Source organism: Gopherus flavomarginatus, chromosome 3 (genome assembly GCF_025201925.1).
Source record: "Gopherus flavomarginatus isolate rGopFla2 chromosome 3, rGopFla2.mat.asm, whole genome shotgun sequence".
Lineage (NCBI taxonomy): Eukaryota > Metazoa > Chordata > Testudines > Testudinidae > Gopherus > Gopherus flavomarginatus.
Genome location: NC_066619.1, coordinates 121,052,509 through 121,074,790, shown reverse-complemented (window position 1 = coordinate 121,074,790; position 22,282 = coordinate 121,052,509). Strand labels below are relative to the sequence as shown.

Below are 22,282 nucleotides of genomic sequence, written 5' to 3'. Positions count from 1 at the left end.
GAAGCAGTGCTGACTGGAGCTGCCAGGATCCCTTTTCGACTAGGCCTTCCGGTCGAAAACTGGACACCAGGCAACCCTAGGCAGAGCCAAGAATGAACTCAGATCTCCTGAGTCCCGTTCCTGTGCCTTAACCACAAGATTCTCCTTCCTGTACAGATGAGAAGCTTCATACATTTTGATGCATCATTTCTGAATAACTGGACTGAAGGAAAATAGACACATACAAGACTGCAGAAGGTGGATTTTAATGGAACTTCTGTTTTTCTTTTCTGCAGGAACTACATTAGTTCTTCAATCTTTGCTTCCAACTTCCTGGTGTCAGTCCCAGTAATTTCACAAATCTAGTTACAAACAAACAGACAAAACAAAACAACAACAAAAGAAGGTTTATTTTGCAAGAAATTCTGATTTGATAAAGCAGTAAATTGCAATTTAGAAAGTTCCTTTTTTAAAAAAATGTTTGGGATGAACAATAAAATTTCATAAGAATTGCACACTAAAGCTCTGATTCCGCAAACACTCACACACCTGCATAACCTTGCACATGGGGAGATTCATATTCAAGGATTGTTCTAACACAGAGACAGAGATTTGGGATTCCTCCTTTCACGCTCTGATTCAGCAAAGCATTTAAACATGTGCTTACCTCTAAACACATGCGCAAGTCCCATTTACTTTGAGGGAAAATAGGCACATACTTAAATGTTTTGCTGAATCAGGTCCCTAAAAGCAAAACTATCTTGTCTTCACTTCTAGGAGGCCTGTCCATTGATCAGTGAGCCTCTCAGTCTATGTAAGCTATATTTTTTCAGTCATCTATAGTCATCTAAGTTATTTTATAAGTACACAGTGAGTCTGATGCTTTACCTTTCACCAGGGCCACCCAGAGGATTCAGGGGGCCTGGGGCAGGGCCGGGTCTTCGGCAGCAATTCAGAGATGGGTCCTTCTTGGAGGGAAGGCCCCACCACCAAATGCAGCCAAAGAATGAAGCAGCAGCAGCAGTAGAGCAGCCTAAGTGCCGCCGATTGCGGCTTTTTTTTTTTTCCCCTGCCACTTGTGGCGCTTGTACTCACCGGGCAGCACTTCGAGGCTTTGGCAGCACTTCTGCGGCAGGTTCTTCACTTGCTCCGAGTCTTCCGCTGCACTGAAGGACCCGCCGCCAAAGACCTGGAGCGAGTGAAGGGCCCGCTGCTGAAGTTCTGCCAAAAACCCGGAACTGCTCGCGAGGATCCTGTGGGGCCCAGGGCCTGGGGCAAATTGCCCCACTTGCCCCCCCTTTGGGCGGCCCTGCCTTTCACAAGAAGACTTACATGAGCTCTCAGAACCATTTTGACCTAGCTGTGACAGTCCATCACATGAGGTTTTGTTGACTAAGCAAGTCAACTTAATAGTTCCATGTTCCTTTTTACAAAGGGAAAGGGAAAGGGAAAGGGAAATAAGGCGGTTGGAGAGGATCTGTGGATTTAAAAGTGGACTGTATTTAATGCCACCTGTAAAGCAAATCATTCTGGTTCTTTTTTAACGGCATTCAGTCTTCTACCAGGGGGGTCCACCACAAAAGAGGATGTTACATAGACTACTAATAGGACAAACCATTGTGACGGGGATATTAGATATCAACCAAACCTTGGCTGAACATGTGAATGGATGTAAACTATTTTGTGCATTACTTGTACTACAATATAGTACATTGTAGCCTCAATGGCAAACAATGTGCATGTTATATCACCCGGTATGCTCTGGGATCCTGTGGTAGAGCTCCTTGGGGTAATCTTCGGTGACAAACTTAGCTCTAAGTGTACTGGAATCCCAAAACTGTACCATGCACTCCCTGCAAGTCACCCACAGACTGCCTGTGATCACACCCAAATCACCACGCCCAAACACTGTGTCCTGGAATAGCACTATGACATTGGGAGCAGATCAGTCAGAATTGCCATACAAGGACAGAACATGATGCAGACAGGATGAAAGGATAAAATGGTCCATCTTGTTGGGGATCCTGTTTCTTATGATCATCATAGAACTGGATGTTTCAGAAGAAAGTGAACACCCACCTCCCCCCCCGACATATTTCACCTAGCTAATTGTGCAGTAATTTACCATGGATACAGATACCATTTCTCTGGTAAGCAGCTTAGGCTGTGCATTGTCAGGATATCATTGTGGATAAGAGACTTATTCACGTGAAAATACTATGCTATTTGCTTCAATAATATCCTGTGGCAGCAGTGTGCTCGACAGGTTAAATGGATGAAAAAATAATTCCCTTTGATACACTTCAAATGTGTTGTCTTTTTAGCCCGATTGTCAAAAGCTGCCTCAAAATTATGCCCATAGTGTTTTGCAACCAAGTTCTTCCATCTTCATCCTTGCAACTCAGATTTGCATGTGCAAATTGCAACTGGTCTCACAAATTGATTAGTTGCATATCTAACTACTACCCATTAGTCTCTTGGGTCAGAGCCCACTGAAGTCAATGGGAGTCTTTCCAATGATGTCAGTGGCCTCTGGATCAATCCTATGTGCAAAAATGCAGTGTCACAAATAATTGAGCATCTATCCACACAAAATTTGGAGTGCAATTGCAAAGAGTAGGTTTAGCACTTTATTTCATTGATTGATCTCTTGACTCTGTATTTTATGACTGGATCAAGAGAAGCACTCTATCAGCCTTCACTCTATTCTTCATTATTTCAAATACCTCTAGCCTATCCTATCCCCTTTTATCCATGCCAAAACAGGACTGAAAGCCAGCTTGTGAACTTTCCACTGGGCTGCGTAGTACAGTGATTTAACACGCTACAGCCTCTCATTTCCACAGACCTGGCTTCAATGCCTGATGCAAAATCCATGTAGTTTTTTGCTCTCCTTATAGCCCCTCAACCGATGCACATTTTTCTAGGATAAAAGACCGCCACACAATTCAACACAATTATTCACAGTACCTTCTGTGTCGGAGAGAGACCCCTGACTGGCAAAATGGGGATGTTGCAGGCCAGGATGGTGGCAGACCACAGTACTTGATTACTTTCCTAGGGCAGTCCCACTTGGAGCGCCCACCTGTGGCAGGCCATGACAAGACATGTGCACTGTCTCAGGTTATCCTTTCAGAGTCCCTGGTCACTTCACTTTAGGCTCAAAGTGACACAATTATACCCTGATTGCTTTATAATATACCAGTCCCATTATGCAAATGGTCCCAAACAAGTTCCCAGGCCTGGTCTATTTCTCACCCCTGTGCAAACAGTCATTAAAACTTAAGGCATTTCATCCCTCGACGTCCCACATAGCACACACTGGCGCCTCTGATCCACACCTGGAGTCTCTGTCCATCCTCTCCTGTCCTTGTCCCAGGACAGCCACCACAGCCCTTCCCAGTGGATTCAAATCCCACTCTTCCCAGCAAGAACCCCTACAGCCTCTCTGGGGAGCATTCTTGTTTAAGGTGCATCTTCATTCCCCCTGGCCCTCTTCTGGTTCCTCTGGGTCCAGCCCTGGAGATCTCGGAGGATAAGAGCCTCTGCTGCTCCCCTGCCTTCTAAACTCTCCAGCCCTGGTGCAGGGATGCCCTTTTTGCATACAGCCTTCCCCCCAGGAAGTACCTTTGGCTTCCTTCCAGGACCTCCTCCAGTGCTCCTGGTATCTGGCAGCTTTTCGTACCCCTGACTGAATCCGACTCCTCTGACTCACTCCTACTGGTCTCTCCCTGATTCTTTATAGACATCAGGTGCTGCCCTGTTCTATTAAGTGGCCAAATTGGGAGCACCTATTCTGGCACAGGGGAACTGGACCTGCTTCATTGACAGGGACCAGTCACCCTGTAACAATGACCCACTCATCTGATCTAGAGATGGACCCAGAAAAAAATCCCACCTGCTTTGGGAATCTGCAGATGTTTGGTTCTAGATCCAAACTCTTGAATGGCTTGAATCAAAACTCTGGAACTCAACACCCCAGATTTTTGGGAAAATTCAGATCAAGGCTCAAACTATGTGGCTCAAATCCCACAGCTGAGTTTTTTCTTTTGCAAAAGGTCTTATTTTCTTAGGCACTTGTTTCACACAAAAGCCTGAAATGTTTAAAAAATAGAAGCCTTTTTACTCAGTGCAGCCCCACTTCTTGTGATTCACTGTGACTGTCAGCCAGCCAGTAAAACAGAAGGTTTATTAGACAACAAGATAACAGTCTAAAACAGAGCTTGTAGGTACAGAAAACAGGACCCTTCAGCCAGGTCTATCTTGGGGGGTAGGGAGCCCAGACCCAGGTTATGGGCCTCCCTCCGTTTCCCCAGCCAGCTCCAAACTGACACTCCTTCCAGCCCCTCCTCTGGCCTTTTGTCATTTTCCCAGACCAGAAGGCCACCTGATCTCTTTGTTCTCCAACACCTTCAGTTGGCACCTTGAAGGGAGGGGCCCAAGCCATCAGTTGCCAGGAGACAGGGTGTCGGGCATTCTTTGTGCAGATGGCATTGCACCTGCCCTCTACGGCTCTGCAACAATCACGCACCCCTATCTCACCTCCTATATACTTAAAAAATGCATAGGGGAAACCGAGGCACCCATACAGTATTTAGAAAAAAACATTAAGAATATTCCCACTTCATCACAGCAATGTGGGGAGGAGTTTCAGAGAAATCTTTCCGAACCAGGCCTAGTCGTCATTAGGAAGGGATACAGCAAGTTATTAGCCTTTGCTGTCATACTAATAAAACAAAGACCCACAATTATCATTTTATGTCGCTAGCCCTACAATACCTTTTCTGTTTTCTTGTACATCTGAAATGTTGGCATGGCGATAATTTTACAAGAATTAGCCACGTCCTAGAAAAGTGAGAAAAACGCCTGTAAAATCACCTGTCATACTAGTTCTAGAACCATTCATTAAAATCCAAGGGCATGCTTTCAGGCAAATAGCTATAACAATAATAAAGAGAATGAGTCAAGAGAAATACAGGAAATTTACCTGTAAGATTAAAACCCCCCAGAAAAGCTGCTTGCACAGTACCGTTGAGCTAGTATGTGACAAGATAACACACAGTACACAGAATTATTACTCATGAGAATGCCTTACAAAGCATTCAGCAAGGTGCCTTTGGTGCTTGTCATTCATGCTGAAGACAACTGAGTCAGCGAGAGCTTTTGCACTACTGTGCTGCTTGTACAATCCCTTCATTATTCATAGTTTTACCTTGCCGCTTGATATATGCACAATAGCTTGAAGGGGCTGTTGAGATTTTTCTAACTCTTTGATATGCTGATGTGAAAATGTCCATATTGCACAGCTGTAGACGAAGGCAGAAATTGCTTGCAAGGGTTCTTAAAGTGGGGGTTGGGACCCCTCAGGGGGTCAAGAGGTTATTACATGGGGGTCGTGAGCTGTCAGCCTCCAACCCAAACCCAATTTTGCCTCCAGCCTTTATAATGGTGTTAAATATATAAAAAAGTGATTTTAATTTATAAGGGGGGCTCGCACTCAGAGGCTTGCTGTGTGAAACGGGTCACCAGTACAAATGTTTGAGAACCACTGTGCTACAGCATGGTAAATAAAATGTCAGCTCTTTAAAAAGCAGCAATGGAATGTCCAGCTAATCCTTTATGGCTACTTGGTGCCGCTGCTACTAGCGGGAGATCCTATGCTATTTTTGGTAAAATGATATGGACTTTGTTTGCTTTGGCTGTTAGGGTGACCAGCGGTCCCGATTTTATAGAGATAGTCCCGATATTTGGGGCTTTGTCTTATATAGGCACCAATTCCCCTCCTTGCCCACCTCCCCACCCGATTTTTCACACTTGCTATCTGGTCACCCTATTGGCTGTGCAGTGCCAGATCTGCAGCTGGTGTAAACTGGCGTAGCGCCATTAAATTCAGTGTAACTATGTTGAACAACAGCAGCTGAGGATATGGCACTGCACACTCCAGAGCACATAAAGGAGGATGCTCTAAATTTAAGCACAACTGAGAATTAAAAATCCCAGGACAAAGATTGGTGAAAATTCAAAAAGCCGGCAGCTTGTTATCTCTTTACTCTCTATATCCATATTGGTGACTCACAGTATCTGTATCGGGGACTTGGTCCTGATCTAAATGACACCTGTGTAAATCAGGAGTAATTGCATTGAAGTCAATGCCTGGTATGTCCTTCCAAATTCAGGACCTCTCTGCACAGCCACATTTGACCAAGCTTTGTTTGGCGCTGGCTTTGCAAAACAGAATCAGTCAGGTTTTTGATTTGGCAAAGATCAAAACCAAAGGTGATTTGAATCCGGTTCCATTTTATTTGAATGATCAACATTTGGAGGGTAGGCAGCCATTTCACACAGGTGTTCTGTTTTGGCCCATTTCTAATCTATATTAAATCACTAGCTACTAATGTCCTCTGTGGGAATGGGATTGTATTTTGATATCTGATTTTCTTGAAAAAAGGGACATGGAAGGTAAGACATTGCAATCTCTTGCAGTCAGTGGGACTGACTTCTTAGGTGAGTAGGGGCTACTTATTGAATGCACAGATCAAGGTCTAACATTAAAGACAGTGACGTGTTTTGAGAGCTACTGATGATAAACGCCAAGTATTTATTAATTATTATTATACCCTGAACATGATTTCAACAGTATGATTTCAACTAGCATAGTTTCAATAACTTACCTCTGCCAGATCGATATCCACACTACAGAACATCACATTGTCATACCGAACAGCCAGGTCCTTTAGGAATAAATGGAATAAATATACTTGTTTGCTGAAGTACCATTAATAAGCATAGCAATATGTCAGCAATACGTCTCCAGTACAGAAGCTACACTATTAAAAATAGCTGGAGTTGTGTACTAGATCTGTGATTTAATAATGTCCAGAGAAGGGCTGTGGGCTTCTCTTCAGAAATGGTGCTTTCTGATGGAATGAGCATTCTGCTGAGATTACCCACTGGGTGCCCCTAATTGGTTTTATTTTCTGCTTTGGGCTGGGAACTGAACTCTGCTTGCACTCCTAGATCCCTCCAGAGGTGATGCCTGTGGGTCATTGCTAAAGCAAATTGGCAGGGCAGTGTTGGGAAGCTTCCTTAGCTGCTGACGGTGCTGTACTTGTTATAGGGGTAGGGAAGTTCAGGAGTCCAGCGCTGGCTTCTCTCACAAGCACTAGATTCAAGTCAGCAGCCCACCGTTTACCCAGAAAATGTTGGAAGACGTTGGAGTGGAGCCAGAACCAAACCTCTGGCCTTCGGGGATTTGCTCCCAGACCTAAATGTCACATTTGGCCACTAATTTTATACAAGCGGCCAGATTCAAACACCCCCAGATGTGCTGGTATTTGGAAGCCACTGCCTGCTCACAGTAAGAGCCCATATGTAGATGGATGTACACTGTCCCAGCAGATTCACAGAGATAGGATTGGGGCAAGTCCTGGCCCAGCAGCGCACAGCCAGCACTGTGCATCGTGGAGGGCTGTGGACTTTTCTCCTGGCGCTGGAGCCACTCTTCAGCCACTAGTACGTTATTAGGGTTGCAGTCGCTTCCACTGTGCCCCTCTCTCCCACTTCCATCTGTCAGACTGTCCAGTATGGCCAGGAAGTCATAGAGCTGTTGGTCACATCCCCGCCCGTTTCCTGGCTCAGCCCCCTCTCACCCTAAACCCAACCCCTGTACTGGGAACACAGGGATCCTCTGGGGAGCAATCCACTGCATCGACTTCTGGGCTCCTGCCTCTCCCCTGTGCAGAGGAACCAGAACAGTGGCATGAAGTTCAGGCACAGTGGGATGAAGGACAGTGTTTGTGCCTTACATCTCCTGAGCACCATCCAATCAATGGACTCACTCTCCTCTTCTGTCTTTTTAGACCTCTGACAGGAGTGAGAGGCTCTAGCTTTGCTCCATTGGCAGCAACAATGTGACACCAGCGTAAAGCTGGAGTAAGGCAATGCTGAATCATGCCCTCCATTTCCCAGGAAATACTAGAAGGTTCCAGGGAAACGGAGTCTCTTCAGGGGCTCTCTCATGTTATTAGCTACTCATTCTATGCTAATAGCTGGTGGGTCAAGCCTCTCATTAGACTCTGCCTCATTAACACAGTTGCTGAGCAACAAATGAGCATGGCTGCAACACAGCACCTATCCACAGGGAGTCAATTAGAACAACAGTTGTGTGTGTGTGTGGGGGGGGGGGGGGCGGGGAATACTTAATTCTCCATCATGTGACATTAGCCTGCTGTCTTCCTAGCAGGCATCACCAGATTCATCCTTCTTCAATCCTCCTTCCACGGGCAGTGATCCTGCCTGACAGGTCACAGAGAGCAGCTTTCAAGGCAGCGTCCTGATGTTTTTCACTGGAAAGACACTGAGTCATTGGAACAAGTCCCGACACTGATTTTAACATAAGCTGACATCACTTGCTCGCTGGGTTGTTTATAATTCTGTGACAATGTCTCTTTTGCTTTCCCTTGTATGGAAATTAGGAGCAGCATCATTTTCTGTGTCAAAGCGAAAGATGGCAAGAAAATCCCCAACATTTCAAAATACATTCAGCAGCTCCCCATGTCAGTTCTAGAGAAGCTGGAAATCCCTGATCCTGCATGGGAAGGGGAGATCGGGTGTCAGGGATCTTAATTAATACAAGGTCAGTGAGCGATGTAAACTAGATTTACGCTTCTTTGCATCACTGAAGTGGTGCAAAGCAGCCAGAGCACATGGGTGATTCCGATCCCACCTGTTTGCAACTTGTTTTGGGCCAGACTCTGATACACCAGGTCATGTTGAGTAGCTCCTCCCATCACAAGTAGGCCCAGTGAAGCCAATGGGACTATTTGTAGAGTGAGACTAAGGATCAGAATAGACCCAATGGCCAACCAGAATCCATCAGCATTTTAATTCCCAAGGGATGACATGAGATAAAGCATTCTCCAAAGAATTCCTTGTTGAAATCCCCAGAGAACATTGTTTTCATCATCTCTGTGCTAGCAGCATGGGTGAATCCATTTTCTTCTGTATTCACTGAACAGTCAAATCCTGTCCCCAGGCTTGTGCATACTGAAAAAGTGGAGCCCAAAACAAATATCCTGGCCTTCTCTGGGCAGACCTCAGTGCTGGCTATTCTAGACAATTGCTGACAGTCCCAACAGCGAGTCTCTCAGCAGCAGCCCTGGCATGGACACTTAGTGGGAAAAAGGCATGTTTTGTTCCTGACCTCTGTGCAGTGGAGTACAGGAAATAGACAGATAGGCAACCTAATCAGTAACTAGTGCACAGTGGAATAGTAGTGGAAAAACTCTCATCACCCTCTTTTATCTACAGAACAAATACAGCCGGGCAGTGGCAGTGAAAGCTTCTATATTCTGACTCAGCGATGGCCCTCAGCCCTGAGCCTGAGAGATCACTTCTGGGGTTGGAGGGCAGAGCACAGAAACAGAGAGGAGGGAGAAGCCCTGTTGGATTATCCTGTCCATTTCCCTGGCAATGCAGGACTCAAGACCCCTTTTCATGCACTGGCACAGTGATGTTTCCATGCTTCCCACTTGCGATACTCCTGACACACAGGAGAAATGCCGCCGAACCCGCAGCCTGTGGTTGGAGGCTCCTTTGTCTGCCCGCTGAGCCCCAACTAATATCACAGCTGCATGATCATCTAGGAGGGTTTTTCAAGGTGCCCACCTGCTCATTGGGAACTGGACTGAGACTCTCAGCTCCTTTCATTTATGGCACCAGCAGATGGGAATAAATATCAGTGACTGATCCCTTGGCTGAGATTTGAACTGGTGACCTGAGAGTGAGCACTCCTCTGTTTTTCATCTCTCACAGGCGGGCAAGTGCAAAAGAGTGAAGGGTTTTCTTTTGGAAGAGTTTATGCTTCTTAGTCCTCAGTCTCATAACTGTTTACATCATTTCTTTTTAAACATTACCACAGCTTGCAGCAAAACCACCAGTGGGGCCTGATTTTGATTCATTAAGATGTTTCCACACCAGGGTATCACTTTAAGAGCTTTGCTAAAAGCCTGTTGTCTCTAATGGATGGAAACATTCTCCATCTAACTGTGTTGCTGATTTCCGGTATTAGACATTTTCACTGTAGGTTATTATGAGCCCTTGGGTTCCTGGAGTCCTTAATGCACTTTCCAATTGTTCTAAGAGATAAGAGCGCTGCACAGCTAAAACCAAGAGATCAATACAAGTGAGGGCCAAGTTCTTGCAATCAAATCTGTGTGAGAGGATCTCTGAACCAGTCTGTTGACTTCAGTGGAACTCTGCACAGGCACAGGGGTTTGCCTCTGCAGATCCTTTTGCAGAATCAGAGCATAGGATCAGAACAATTATATAGCACTGAAATGTAAATGTCACTAGAATAATATTACTAGCTAGGACTTCATTTTCTGGGTTCTTGGTAAGCTCTGGTTAATTAATCCTCACAGCACCTCAGAGAGATAGGTAAGTATGATTGTCCCTGTTTGCCAAAGAGAGGGGGGGTCCATGTCTCAGCTGGAAGCAGAACTCAGGAGTTCATAGATTTTAAGGCCAGAAGGCACCATAATGATTATCTAGTCTGACTTCCTGCATAACACATGCCATACATCAGGTCCGCAACTTACACCTTGCATCAGGTCCACAACATTCTGTCTCCCAGGTCTGAGCCTCATTCTCTCTCTCTCGCTCTCTCATTCAGGGCTATGAGCTACAGCGTGCAGAAGGGTGTGTGAAAGGTGCCCAGCTCCTGAAGGCATTGTGTCTGCAGGAGGTGTAGTACCTCTCCTCGAGGGGTGCACACCGCAGTGGCAGCTGCTGCTACACTCTTTTACTTTCTCACGCCATCCCAGCTCCACTGGTCCGGACAGCAGGTGGGAGGTTCTACCTTTGTCCCACAATCCCTTATGGGATTCCTAGTACTGCTGTAGGCCCTCGATTCCCCTAGTCCTTGCTTGCACTGTGAGAACACAAGGCCTGAGACTGTGCTTTGCCCCCATGCAGGGGCACAAGTGAAGTCAGGTTCATTATTCTGCACTCTTTCCCTGTGTATCCCTATGCAGAACTAGGCACAATCTAGCCCTAAGTGTTCACAGGAAGAGAACTCCCCATGAATTCAGGTGGGACACAGGTAATGCTGGTTCAAATTCAGAAATGGATACGACCCGGGAAGAGGGTGTGGAGTGAGGATAGCAGCAGGTCTAGCCACACTGCCCAAGTGTGACAGGGCATATTTTGAAGGAGCTCCAATCTTTTTACTTCCAGAAATTAAGGCTGTGCCTTTTCTCCCGATAACATTACTTGAAGGCTCAGAGCATGTGAATTATGTCCAAAGGACAATATAGGTGTCCCCTCCCATGGATGTAGATCATATATCCAGGATGCAATGGAGCGCCGAATGCCTTCCTTTCTAATTTAATACTGGCCCTTTCTGCAAAGAAAAGTAAAAGAGACACTCTATGGACTAGAGTTTCAGCTACACAGGTGTAAATCTTGAGTAACTCTATTGACTTCAATAGAGTTGTTCTGGATTTACATCATTGTAACAAAGATCAGACTCTGATCTTGTGGGTTTTTTCCCCATGAAATGTCAATTCCCGCACCCCATTCTGGGAGTGGCATGGGATGGCAATACTGTACTTACATGAATGACAGGATCAATTGCTTTGCAAGGTCCGCACCATTTTGCCGAAAAGTCAACAACGACGAGCTTGGAGCCTGCGGCCTTCAAAAAATCATCAAATTCACTCTGAAATGAACACATTTGCATGAAAAGGAAGAATTGCTGCATAGGCAGTGGATAAAGTTTGAACAACCTGAAGATTGTTGGCAAATGTACGACAAACAAAATATTTGCTCTACTGGAATCTTCTAATGTTTAATGAGAGAACTACACTTCAGCCCTGATTAACTTTCATTTGTGTTAAATTAAATGGCACAAATATATAAAGACGGAAGCGTCACAACAACACACTACATAATATGGTCATGGTGGTCATCATAAAAACTCCTTTGTTTTCACAGACCACGGTGCAATGATAGAAGCTATGCTAATATCGATTGCAATCATTATAAAAATTGGATGTTAAAAAGTCCCACTCATAGCAATGGCATCACTGTTCCCATAGTAACTAGTACACTCCAAAGAGGAAAAAGCAGAGGGAGACTGCAAAAGAGGAAAAAGATGAATGAAATAAGGCACATACTGCATGAAAATAAAAAGACATGATGGTCTGGGGTATTGCCAAGCTTTCATTGCCGCATGTCTGGGAAAATCTGTGTAACTCATTCACAGCTCTTCCCTGTACACATAATGTCACGGCAATAAAGACTTTATAGGTTTCCATAACCTCAACCAAGGAAAGAACCATATTCTCTGCTAGGGCAAACTGGTGCAATTCCAAAGATTCCAACACAGCTGTGCCAATTTACATCGGCAGGGAATTTGACTCCAGCTAAGTACTAATAATGACGCATTACATTTTGCATTTCTGAAGCACTATAGGAACATTAACTGATTCAGTCCCACAACACTCGCACAGTAAGATGAATCAAGCATTTTTATTCCCTGGAAATTTGGACAGCACATTTAAGTGCTTTGATGAAGGTCAGGCAACACATCAGTGGCAGAAGTAGGATGAGAACCTAGAAGAGCCTTGTCCTGTGCCACAAGCTGTTGGACCTTACTGTCTCCCAATTACCAGTGGTCACAAAAAGATCATTTATTAAAGGGCTGGGTCAGACACCCATTTAAGTTGGTGTTATTTTGCCATGCAAACTACAAATGGACAAACAAAATTGAACAGCAATATGCAAGTAAAGGTTGTTTTGGGGGAATATCTGAACAAAAAACGTTTACTCACCTCTCGGAACTGTTGTTCTTTGAGATGTGTTGCTCATGTCCATTCCAATTAGGTGTGCGCGTGCCGTGGGCACGGTCGTCGGAAAGTTTTTCCCCTAGCAGCACTCCCCATGGTTGGCTGTGGAGCCCCCTGGAGTGGTGCCTTCATGGCACTCCATATATGACCTTGCCGGCCCGGTGCCTCCTCAGTTCCTTCTTGCCAGTTACTCCGACAGAGGGAAAGGTGGGCGAGTTTGGAATGCATATGAGCAACACATCTCGAAGAACAACAGTTATGAGAAGTGAGTAACCATATTTTCTTCTTCGCGTGATTGTTCATATCGATTCCAATTAGGTGACTTCCAAGTCTTACCTAGGTGGTGGGGTCGGAGTTATGGAATTGCTGATTGGAGCACTGCTCTACCGAAAGCTGCGTCATCTCGGGCGTGCAAGACGATGACGTAATGCGAGGTGAAGGTATGCTCCAAGGACCAAGTTGCTGCCCTGCAGATTTCTTGGATCGGGACCTGGGCCAAGAACACTACTGATGAGGCCTGGGCCCTCGTGGACTGTGCCCTAAGAGCTGGGGCTGGTACTTTGGCCAGCTCATAGCACATGTGTCTGCATGAAGTGATCTATGAGGATATTATTTGAGATGAGACCGAGAGGCCTTTCATCCAGTCTGCCACCGTTATGAACAACTGGTTTGATTTTCTGAATGGCTCAGTGAGCTCGGTGTAGAAAGCTAGTGCTCACCGAACATCGAGGGAGTGCAGCCTCTGCTCCCAGTTACTGGCATGAGGCTCAGGGTAAAAGACGGGCAGGAAAATGTCCTGGCTGGTATGGAAGTGCGACACCACCTTGGGGAGAAAGGCTGGGTGAAGCCTGAGTTGCACCTTATCCTTGTGGAAAACCATGTAAGGTGGGTCAGAGGTGAGGGCCTTTAGCTCAGACACCCTCCTTGCAGAAGTAATGGTGACCAAGACAGATACAGGAGGGAACAAGTTGCCAGTGGTTCAAATGGGGACCCCATGAGCCTGGAGAGAACAAGGTTAAGGTCCCACTCAGGGACAGGCAGCTGGATCTGGGGATGTAGGCAGTCCAGACCTTTGAGGAAGTGACCAACCATAGGGTTGGCGAAGACGGATCAACCAGATGCTCCTGGGTGGAAGCCAAGATAGCAACGAGGTGAACCCTCATGGAGGACACCACCAGGCCTTGCTGTTTCATGTGCAGGAGGTACTCTAAGATGAGGGCTATAGGTGCCTGAAGGGGGTGTGTATGATACTGGTCACACAAGCACAAGAATCTCTTCCACTTTGCCAGATACATGGCTGTAGTGGAGGGCTTCCAGCGGCCAAGGAGGACCTCCCTTACTTGTTCCGAGCACAGAAGTTCCATGGGGTTCAGCCATGAAGCTTCCAAGCTGTGAGGTGGAGGGACCGCAGGTTGGGGTGATGGAGGCGACAATGGTCCTGAGTGAGTAAGTCGGGGAAGAGAGGTAACATGACCAGTGAGTCCACCAACAGCTCCTGTAGCATAGTGTCCTAGTGCTGTCGAGGCCATGCTGGAGCTATCAGAATTACTTTTGCCCACTTTCTGTGGACCTTGAGCGGGATCTTGTGGCTGAGAGGGAGCAGGGGGAAAGCGTAGAGCAGGCGACCTCTCCAGGGTGGCAGGAATTCATCTGTGAGTGAGCCGGGGCTGTTACCCTGGAAGGAGCAGAACGTTGGGCACTTCCTGTTGTGTTGGGTAGCAACTAGGTCAACCTGGGAAAACCCCCACCTTTGGAAAACGAGATGTATGACATCTGGCTGGATGAACCACTCGTGATTACGGAAGGACCTGCTGAGGTGGTCCGCAAGCATGTTCTGAACTCCTGGTAGATAGGATGCTTCCAGCTGAATGGAGAGGGCTGTGCAGAACTCCTACAGTCGGAGGGCTTCCCGATATGGGGAGAAGAACAGGCTCTACCCTGCTTTTTGATGTAAAACATGGTGGTGGTGTTGTCCATTAGAACTGCTATGCACTGGCCTTGTCATTGGTCCTGGAAAGCCTGGCAGGCTAGGCACACCGCCCTCAGGTTCTTGATGTTGATATGTAGGGAGATCTCATCCTGCAACCACAGGCCAATGTCTGGAGGTCCCCCAGATGCGCACCCCATTCCAGAGCTGATGCATCCGTAACCAGAGACAAGGATGGTTGAGGATTATGGAAGGGGACTTGTAGACGTGTGGACTCACCCCTGTGGTGCCTCCTGCTGGTCTGTTCCAGGAATTAGCTTGTTCCAGCTCTGGAGCGCTCTCTGCAGGCCAGTGATCCACCTGTCCTCTGGCTCCTGTGCACCTCCCTGGACCCCAGTGCCTCTTTAACTGGGGTGCTGCCTCCTGGCAGTACCCCTCCAATCTGGGTCTCCCCTCCCCGGGGAACCCCCAACCCTCTATCCCCACCTTGCCTCAGTATATGGCTACTGCCAGTCATTGTCTAGCACCTGTGCCCTGGGACAGACTGCAGTATCGATCTATTCATCACTGGCAAGGTTGGGTTTGGACCTGCTGCCTTAGCCTACCCCTGGGCTGCCATCTGCAACCCCCAGTACCTGTTGGCCTTCTGCTAGGCCGCAGCCTGGGGCTTTCCAGGCTGGAGCTCCCCAGCGCCTCTGCCTTTCCCAGCCCTGCTCCATTCAGGTACGCTGTCTCTAGCTCCCTGCAGCCAGGCCCTTCTCTCTCTACAGGCAGAGACTGCTGAGCTCCTGGCTCACTGCCTCTTTATACAGGCCAGCTGTGGCCTGACTGGGGCGTGGCCCAGCTGCAGCCACTTCCCAATCAGCCCAGTTTAGCAGCTCCCAGCCACAACCTTCCCACAGGGCTGTTTTAAGCCTTTCAGGGCAGGAGCAAGGTAACCACCCTGATATAGGACTCCTTCGCACACTGCTTGAGGGTTGAGCACCAGTGGAGGGATGTGAAGACTTGCCTCGGCACTGTGACCACTGAATTCAAGCTGTTGTGCCCTGGGTGGTAGGCCGAGATGAGCCATGCCTGAAAAGGTCTGAGCTGGAGTATGGCGTCCCGGGTCATGTAAGTGCAAGCAGCTATGTGGCCAAGGAGGCTCAGGCACCCCTTGTTGTGATTGGGAATTGCTGGAGGCTTTGAATTATGTCTGTGATGGCTTGGAATCGGGTCTCTCGCACCTGAATCGAGTCTAACATGGCCTCATTGAATTCTATTCTTTGGGTCAGTTCCAAGGCTGACTTCCCCATGTTGAGGAGGAGACCCAGTCGCCTGAACGTGCACCTGACCAAACAGATTTGGGACTGCACCTGCCCCCTGGTGTGGCCCCTGAGCAGTCAGTCGTTGAGGTAGGGGTATACTTGCACTTGCTGCTGGTGGAGGAAAGGAGCCACTACTGATATGCACTTGGTGAACACTTGGAAGGCTGTTGAGAGTCTGAATGGTAGGACAGTGAATTGGTAATACTTGTGGTTGACCACGAAGCGTAGGAAGTCCCAGTGTATAGGATGCATCGATGTAAGGAAGTACGTGTCCTTCATGTTGAGGGTGGCATACCAGCCTCCCGGATCCAGGGAGAGGATAATGGTGACCCAGGAGACCATGTGGAACTTCAACTGTACCATGAATTTGTTGAGTCTGCGCAGATCTAAAATGGGTCTGAGACCCTCCCTTGGCCTTGGGGATTAGGAAGTATCGGGAGTAGAATCCCTTGCCCCTTAGCTCCTGAGGAACTTCCTCACTGCTCCCATGGCGAGTAGCGCCTGCACCTCCTGGATAAGGAGTTGCTCATGAGAGGGGTCCCTGAAGAGGGAAGAGGAGTGGGAAGGTAGGAGCAGAACTTGAGAGAATATCCCACTTCCACCGTGCGGAGGACCCAGCAGTTTGAAATTATTTGGGACCAAGCACGGTAGAAATGGGACAGACAGTTCAAAAAAGATGGGGAAGGATCCAGAATCGAAGCTGATGCACCATCCTTGGGTGCCCCTTCAAAAGGCATGCTTGGAACCCGATGATGGTTTAGTCGGGCCAGAAGGGGGGTTGGAAGGCTTCCTTCTGCCATTCCTGCCCCTTCTCCTGTAGAAGTCCTGCCTTGGCTGAGGAGAGTAGGAGTGCTGCTGCTGTTGTTGGAGCTTGAAATGCTTACGTTGGATTGCCGGGGTGTGCATACCCAAGGTTTTCATAGTAGCCCTTGAGTCTTTTAGGCTATGTAGCCAAGAGTCAGTCTGCTTCATGAACAGGCCTGCCCCATTAAAAGGCAGGTCCTGCATCATCTGTTGAACCTCGGGCGAAAGTTCCGAGGCCTGCAACCATGAGGTATGCCTCATGGCAATACCAGAGAACAAGGTGCATGCTGCCAAGTCTGCAGCATCCAGTGAGGCCCGTAAAGAGGTCTGTGCCACCATCTTGCCTTTGTCCACTATCGCTCCAACTCCTCCCTGGACTCTGTTGGAACCAGCTCCTTGAATCTGAGCATCGAGTTCCAGGAGTTGAAGCTATACTGGCTCAGAATAGCTGCTGACTGGCACTCCTGAGTTGTAGCCCCCCCGTCTATGCCCAAACAAGTCCAGGCGCTTGGTGTCCTTGGACTTAGGTGCTGGGGCTTACTGCCCCCACCTCTCCTTCTCATTCACTGCCGCAGCCACCAATGAACAAGGCTGCGGGTGCGTGAAGAGGTATTCATACCCCTTTGGTGGGATGAAGTATTTCCTCTCAACATCCTTGGCGGACAGAAGGATGGAGGCTAGGGTCTGCCAGATGGTCTTGGCATTGGCCTGTATGGTCTTAATGAGAGGCAGAGCCACCCTCGAAAGACCTTCTGGGATCAAGATGTCGACCATTGGGTCCTCCGACTCCACCACCTTCTTGGCCTGCAAACTCATGTTGCATGCCGCCCTGTGAAGGAGGTCCTGGTGGGCGTGGCTGTCTATGGGGAGTCCAGAGACAAAAGTGCCCATAACGGCCTTGTCTGGAGAGGAAGGTGAGGAGGCTAATGGGGGAACAGGGTCCTCCTGTCCCTCCTGCTTGTCAGGGACCTCCTGTCCTGTCTCACTGGCTGGACCAGGTGGTCCAGGGTCCTGCTCAGGAACTGGAGTTGGAGTTGGTTCTGGGGGGTGGGGAGCATGGGCACTGCACCACTTTGGCACCCCAAGGGGTGGTGCGACTGGCAGAAGCCTCTGGCACCTGTGGTTCAGAGGTGGCCAATCAGGAGTCTTTAGATTGAGCGCCTATGCTTGGTGGTACGCCCACGGGATCCAAAATGGCCACTGCACAGGCCCCGGCCCTGCCCCCATTTCAGAGTGTCCATGGCCTGACCGGTGTTGACCCCGTTCTGAGTATCTATATCTCTCCTCTGAGTCCGAAGACTGGGATCGGTACAGTAAAGGCCAGGGCAGTGCCGAGCGGAGCTGATCCTGCAAGCAGTGCTGCACTGGGGAGCAGTGCCGCGAGGCTGGAGAGTGGTGCCATGACTTGGAGCTCGCGGGCTCTCAGAGAGGCACCGGTGCTGGGAGCGGTGCCGCGCGACGGGGATTGATGCGTGGATCGGCATCGTGAGTGGGAGCGCTGGTGCGACCTGGAGCCGTGCGTGAGTACGACTAGTGCCGCAATTGTGAGTGGTGCCTGGACTCCAAGCAGTGTCATGATTCTATCAGAGGTGCCGAGGGACAGAGCATTGCCCGTTTGCCTTGAGACAGTGACATACAATGTGATACCGGAGGCTTGGCACGAAGGGTGGGTGACCTCGGCGCTGTCATGGTGATGAGGTCCCTTGTGGCCTCAGAGGTGTCTGGGGTGGATGGCAGTTCCACCTCCTCAATGACCTGGGCTGGGGAGTCCAATGGCACCAGACTCAATGATCCCCTCTGCAGGGCCGAAGTTGACGGTGCCATCTCTGCAGACTTCAGTGCTGGGTGCTCTCATGAAGACGTGCCCCACTGGCTGGTTCCAGAGGAGCAGGCCTCTGGGATGGAGAGTTGCTCCTCCCTTGCTTCCAGTGCTGCTTCTGCACTGGGGAGTGGGAGCAGTGCCAGGTCGATCCAGCCATTTTTGCCGCTCGGCAGCATCGGTGCCACAGGTCTCTGCCAGAGTCCTTCCACGGTGCTGCTTCCACCCCTGTTGCCGGGGCGCTACGCACCAATGAACTCGGCGCCGGGTCTTGCCGTGCCAGTGGAGGCTGAGGACTAAGTGCCACCTCCATAAGGAGCCGCATGAGGCAAAAGTCTCGCTCCTTTTTGGTTCTGGGGCAAAATCCCATACAAATCTTGCACTGATCAGCTTGGTGAGCATCCCCCAGACACTTCAGACAAGCGTTGTAGGGGTCGCCCATTAACATGGGCTTGCTGCAGAGCTTGAACGCTTGGGACTTGGGCATGAAAGGCCTCTCAAGAAAAGCAGTCGGGATGGAGGGTAAACCCACCCAGCCCAACTGTTAACTACTAACTAACAACTAATAAGTACAGAGAATGCAAACAAACCAAACTAGAGAAACGTGGTAAAACTTGTAGAGCAAGATGCCACAGTCCCAACGACCGACACTGGTGGTAAGAAAGAACTAAGGAGGTGCCGGATCGGCGGGGTCATATATTGAGCGCCATGAAGGCTCCACTCCAGGGGGCTCCACAGCCAACCCAATGGGTGCTGCTAGGGGAAAAACTTTCCAACGACTCTGCACATGGTGCGCGCACAACTAATTGGAATTGATACGAGCAATCACTCGAAGAAGGATCTGTAATTCTGCTTGGGCTGAAAGAAATTGTGACCTCTATTGGAAGTCTGTTTAGTTTTGTTTAGACAAAACACATGGTGTTAAGCTGTTTCTTTCCTTTTCACCTGTTTGGAATGTACTAATAAACTTTCAAGCCATTGGTTAATCCTCTATGAGCTCACAAAGGACCCTATAGGCAACTAATGGCCTGATCCAGCTACCATTAAAATGAATGGGAGTCTTTCCAGTGCCTTAAATGGGAGTTGGCTCGAGTCATTAAGACACTGCTTCTTATTTAAGGGCTCGCTTCAGCTCCCACTGAAGTCCCATGAGTACTTCTACTCTCTCCATGAACCAGCTGCAGCCATACAGGTTAGATGTGGAATAAGCAACCTATCAGACTAGCTGTAGAAATTGTATGTTATTATGGAGCTGTGTAAAGGTACATGATGTTTGACAAAGACATAGGGCCAAATTATGCTCTCATTTACTCTGGAGTTACACAAGTATAACTCTATTGGAATTACTCTGGATTTACATCAGTGCAACAAAGCGGAACATGTCTCATGTACCCAATTTACTACAAACAGAGGTGTCTGAGTAGTAATTAGGGTGACCAGATGTCCTGATTTTATTGGGACAGTCCTGATTTTGGGTTTTTTTTCTTATATAGGCACCCCCATCCCAATTTTTTACACTTGCTATCTGGTCACCCTAGTAGTAATATTTCTTTATTCGTTATGGGTTTTTTTTAGCTCTAATGAAAGCTCTGGAGAATTTTGACCTTGAGACCACCACTAGACCCCTCACTTGTCCCACAAGGATCAAGACTCTCTACTTCTATTCTACATTTAGACTCAGCCCCTAAATCGGGGTGGGCAAATTACAGCCTGCGGGCCGGATCTGCCCTGCAAGCCATTTTAAGCCAGCCAGTGAGCTCCCACTGGGGAGTGGAGTCTGGAGCTTGCCACACTCCGGTGTTCCAGCCAGGGCGCAGGGTTGGGGGCTGCACCACGCGGCTCCAAGAAGCCGTGGCATGGCCGTGCTCCAATTCCTACGTGCTCCAATGGGAGCTGCAAGGTTGGTTCCTGTGGATGGGGCAGTGTGCAGAGCTGCCTGGCTGCGCCTCCGCGTAGGCGCCAGAGAAGGGACATGCCAGTGCTTCCAGGAGCCACTTGAGGTAAGCACTGCTTGAAGCCTGCACCCCTGAGCCTCTCCCCACACCCCAATCCCCTGCCCCAGCCCTGATCCCCCTCCCACCCTCCAAACCCCTTGATCCCAGTCCAGAGCACCCTTCTGCACCCCAAACCCCTCACCCCCAGCCCAACCCCAGAGCCCACACCCCCAGCTGGAGCCTGCTCCCCTTCCCACACCCCAACCCTTTGCCCAGTCCAGAGCCCCCTCCCACACCCTGAACTCCTCATTTCTGGCCCCACCTCAGAGTCCACACCCACAACCACAGCCCTCACCCCCTCCTGCACCCCAACCCCAATTTTGTGAGCATCCATGGCCCGTCATACAATTTCTATTCCCAGATGTGGCTCTCAGGCCAAAAAGTTTGCCCAGCCCTGCCCTAGATGAACTGATCAGATGACATAGACTCAAGTGCCAGCAATGTGCAGAGGACATACATCTCTACTTATTCTTCACCGTGTATGGTCATACCGCTACCACCAAGATGGCCCAGTGCTTGGAGCAGATCAGCCCATGCATGAAGAACAGTGGGTTGAAGCAGAACACTGGTGGGCAGGGGAAAGCATTTTGAAGAGTTCGCAGCCGCAATTCAGTCTCCTCTGGTTGAAGGCATACATTGAAAATTGGTCAAGTCAGTCTGAGTTTAGGGGCGCTGCTGGATTCCACGCTGATGCTAAGCTTTAACATAGCAGCATCCACTAGTAATGTCTTCTACTGTCCCCGTTCAGCTAGGAGACTCCGTAACATCATGGCACATGATGAGCTGACCTCCGTTATTCATGCCTTTGTCACCTTTCAGCAGGACTATAGCAATGCAATACACCTGGGCATGAAGCCTTCAGTCGGTTAGGAAATTCCGACTAGTTCAGAACTGCAGTGCTTCTCCTCAGCAACACAGTCTACCATGAGTACATCAAACCTGTCCTCTGCTTGCTACACTGGCTCCCCATAGAAGACAGAATCAAGTTCAAGTTCTTGGTCCTTATTTTCAAGGCACTCAATGGCTGGGGCCCAGGGTATTTAAAAGATTAACTAAAGCTCCAGGGTGAAGACCGTAGTCAACTACTCTGTTCCTCTGGCACAATGGAACTCACAACAATAAGAGTAAAGTTCGTCCATGCAGGAGTTTGAGCTTTGTTAGGGGCTGGTCCGAGACTGTGGAACAAACTCCCCCAGGAAGTATGGGCCATCACAAACCTCACCACCTTCTGCTCCAAGTGCAAGGAGCACTTCTTCGACGTGCCCTCTCTAACATAAACACATAGCAACATGTATAGTAACCAGAAAACCAAAAAACCCTATGAAAACAAAACACTATACTGCACATACAATTCTCCCCCTGGGGACAGGGTGAGACAACAGACCACACGTGAGAACTGTTAGTCACAGTGCTTGATGCCTGTCTGGGAAGCACTCAGTTACTACAGAGCATGGTATAAGAACCTATATAGAATAGAATAGAATAGAAAAGAATAACTATGCTTTCAGAGAACAGGCAGTACTTGTCCTTTATGCTACTTCAGCTATGTGCCTTGATCCAGAGGTGGAGCCCTTCCTTCCAGGACTGAAGGGTTATTTCTACTC

At 48.6% G+C, this 22,282-nt stretch overlaps 1 protein-coding gene across 1 annotated transcript; it reads right to left on the bottom strand.

Annotated features, from left to right (window-relative positions):
• Positions 1 to 278: 278 nt before the first annotated feature.
• Positions 279 to 16,049, bottom strand: LOC127047338 (thioredoxin-like). The gene is made up of 7 exons (XM_050945458.1): positions 15,981 to 16,049; positions 13,547 to 13,650; positions 13,215 to 13,317; positions 11,594 to 11,698; positions 6,651 to 6,710; positions 4,759 to 4,824; positions 279 to 341 (listed from the first exon to the last, which is right to left on the bottom strand). Exons 1-7 carry the CDS (start codon positions 16,047 to 16,049, stop codon positions 279 to 281), a joined length of 570 nt encoding a protein of 189 aa, XP_050801415.1.
• Positions 16,050 to 22,282: the final 6,233 nt, after the last annotated feature.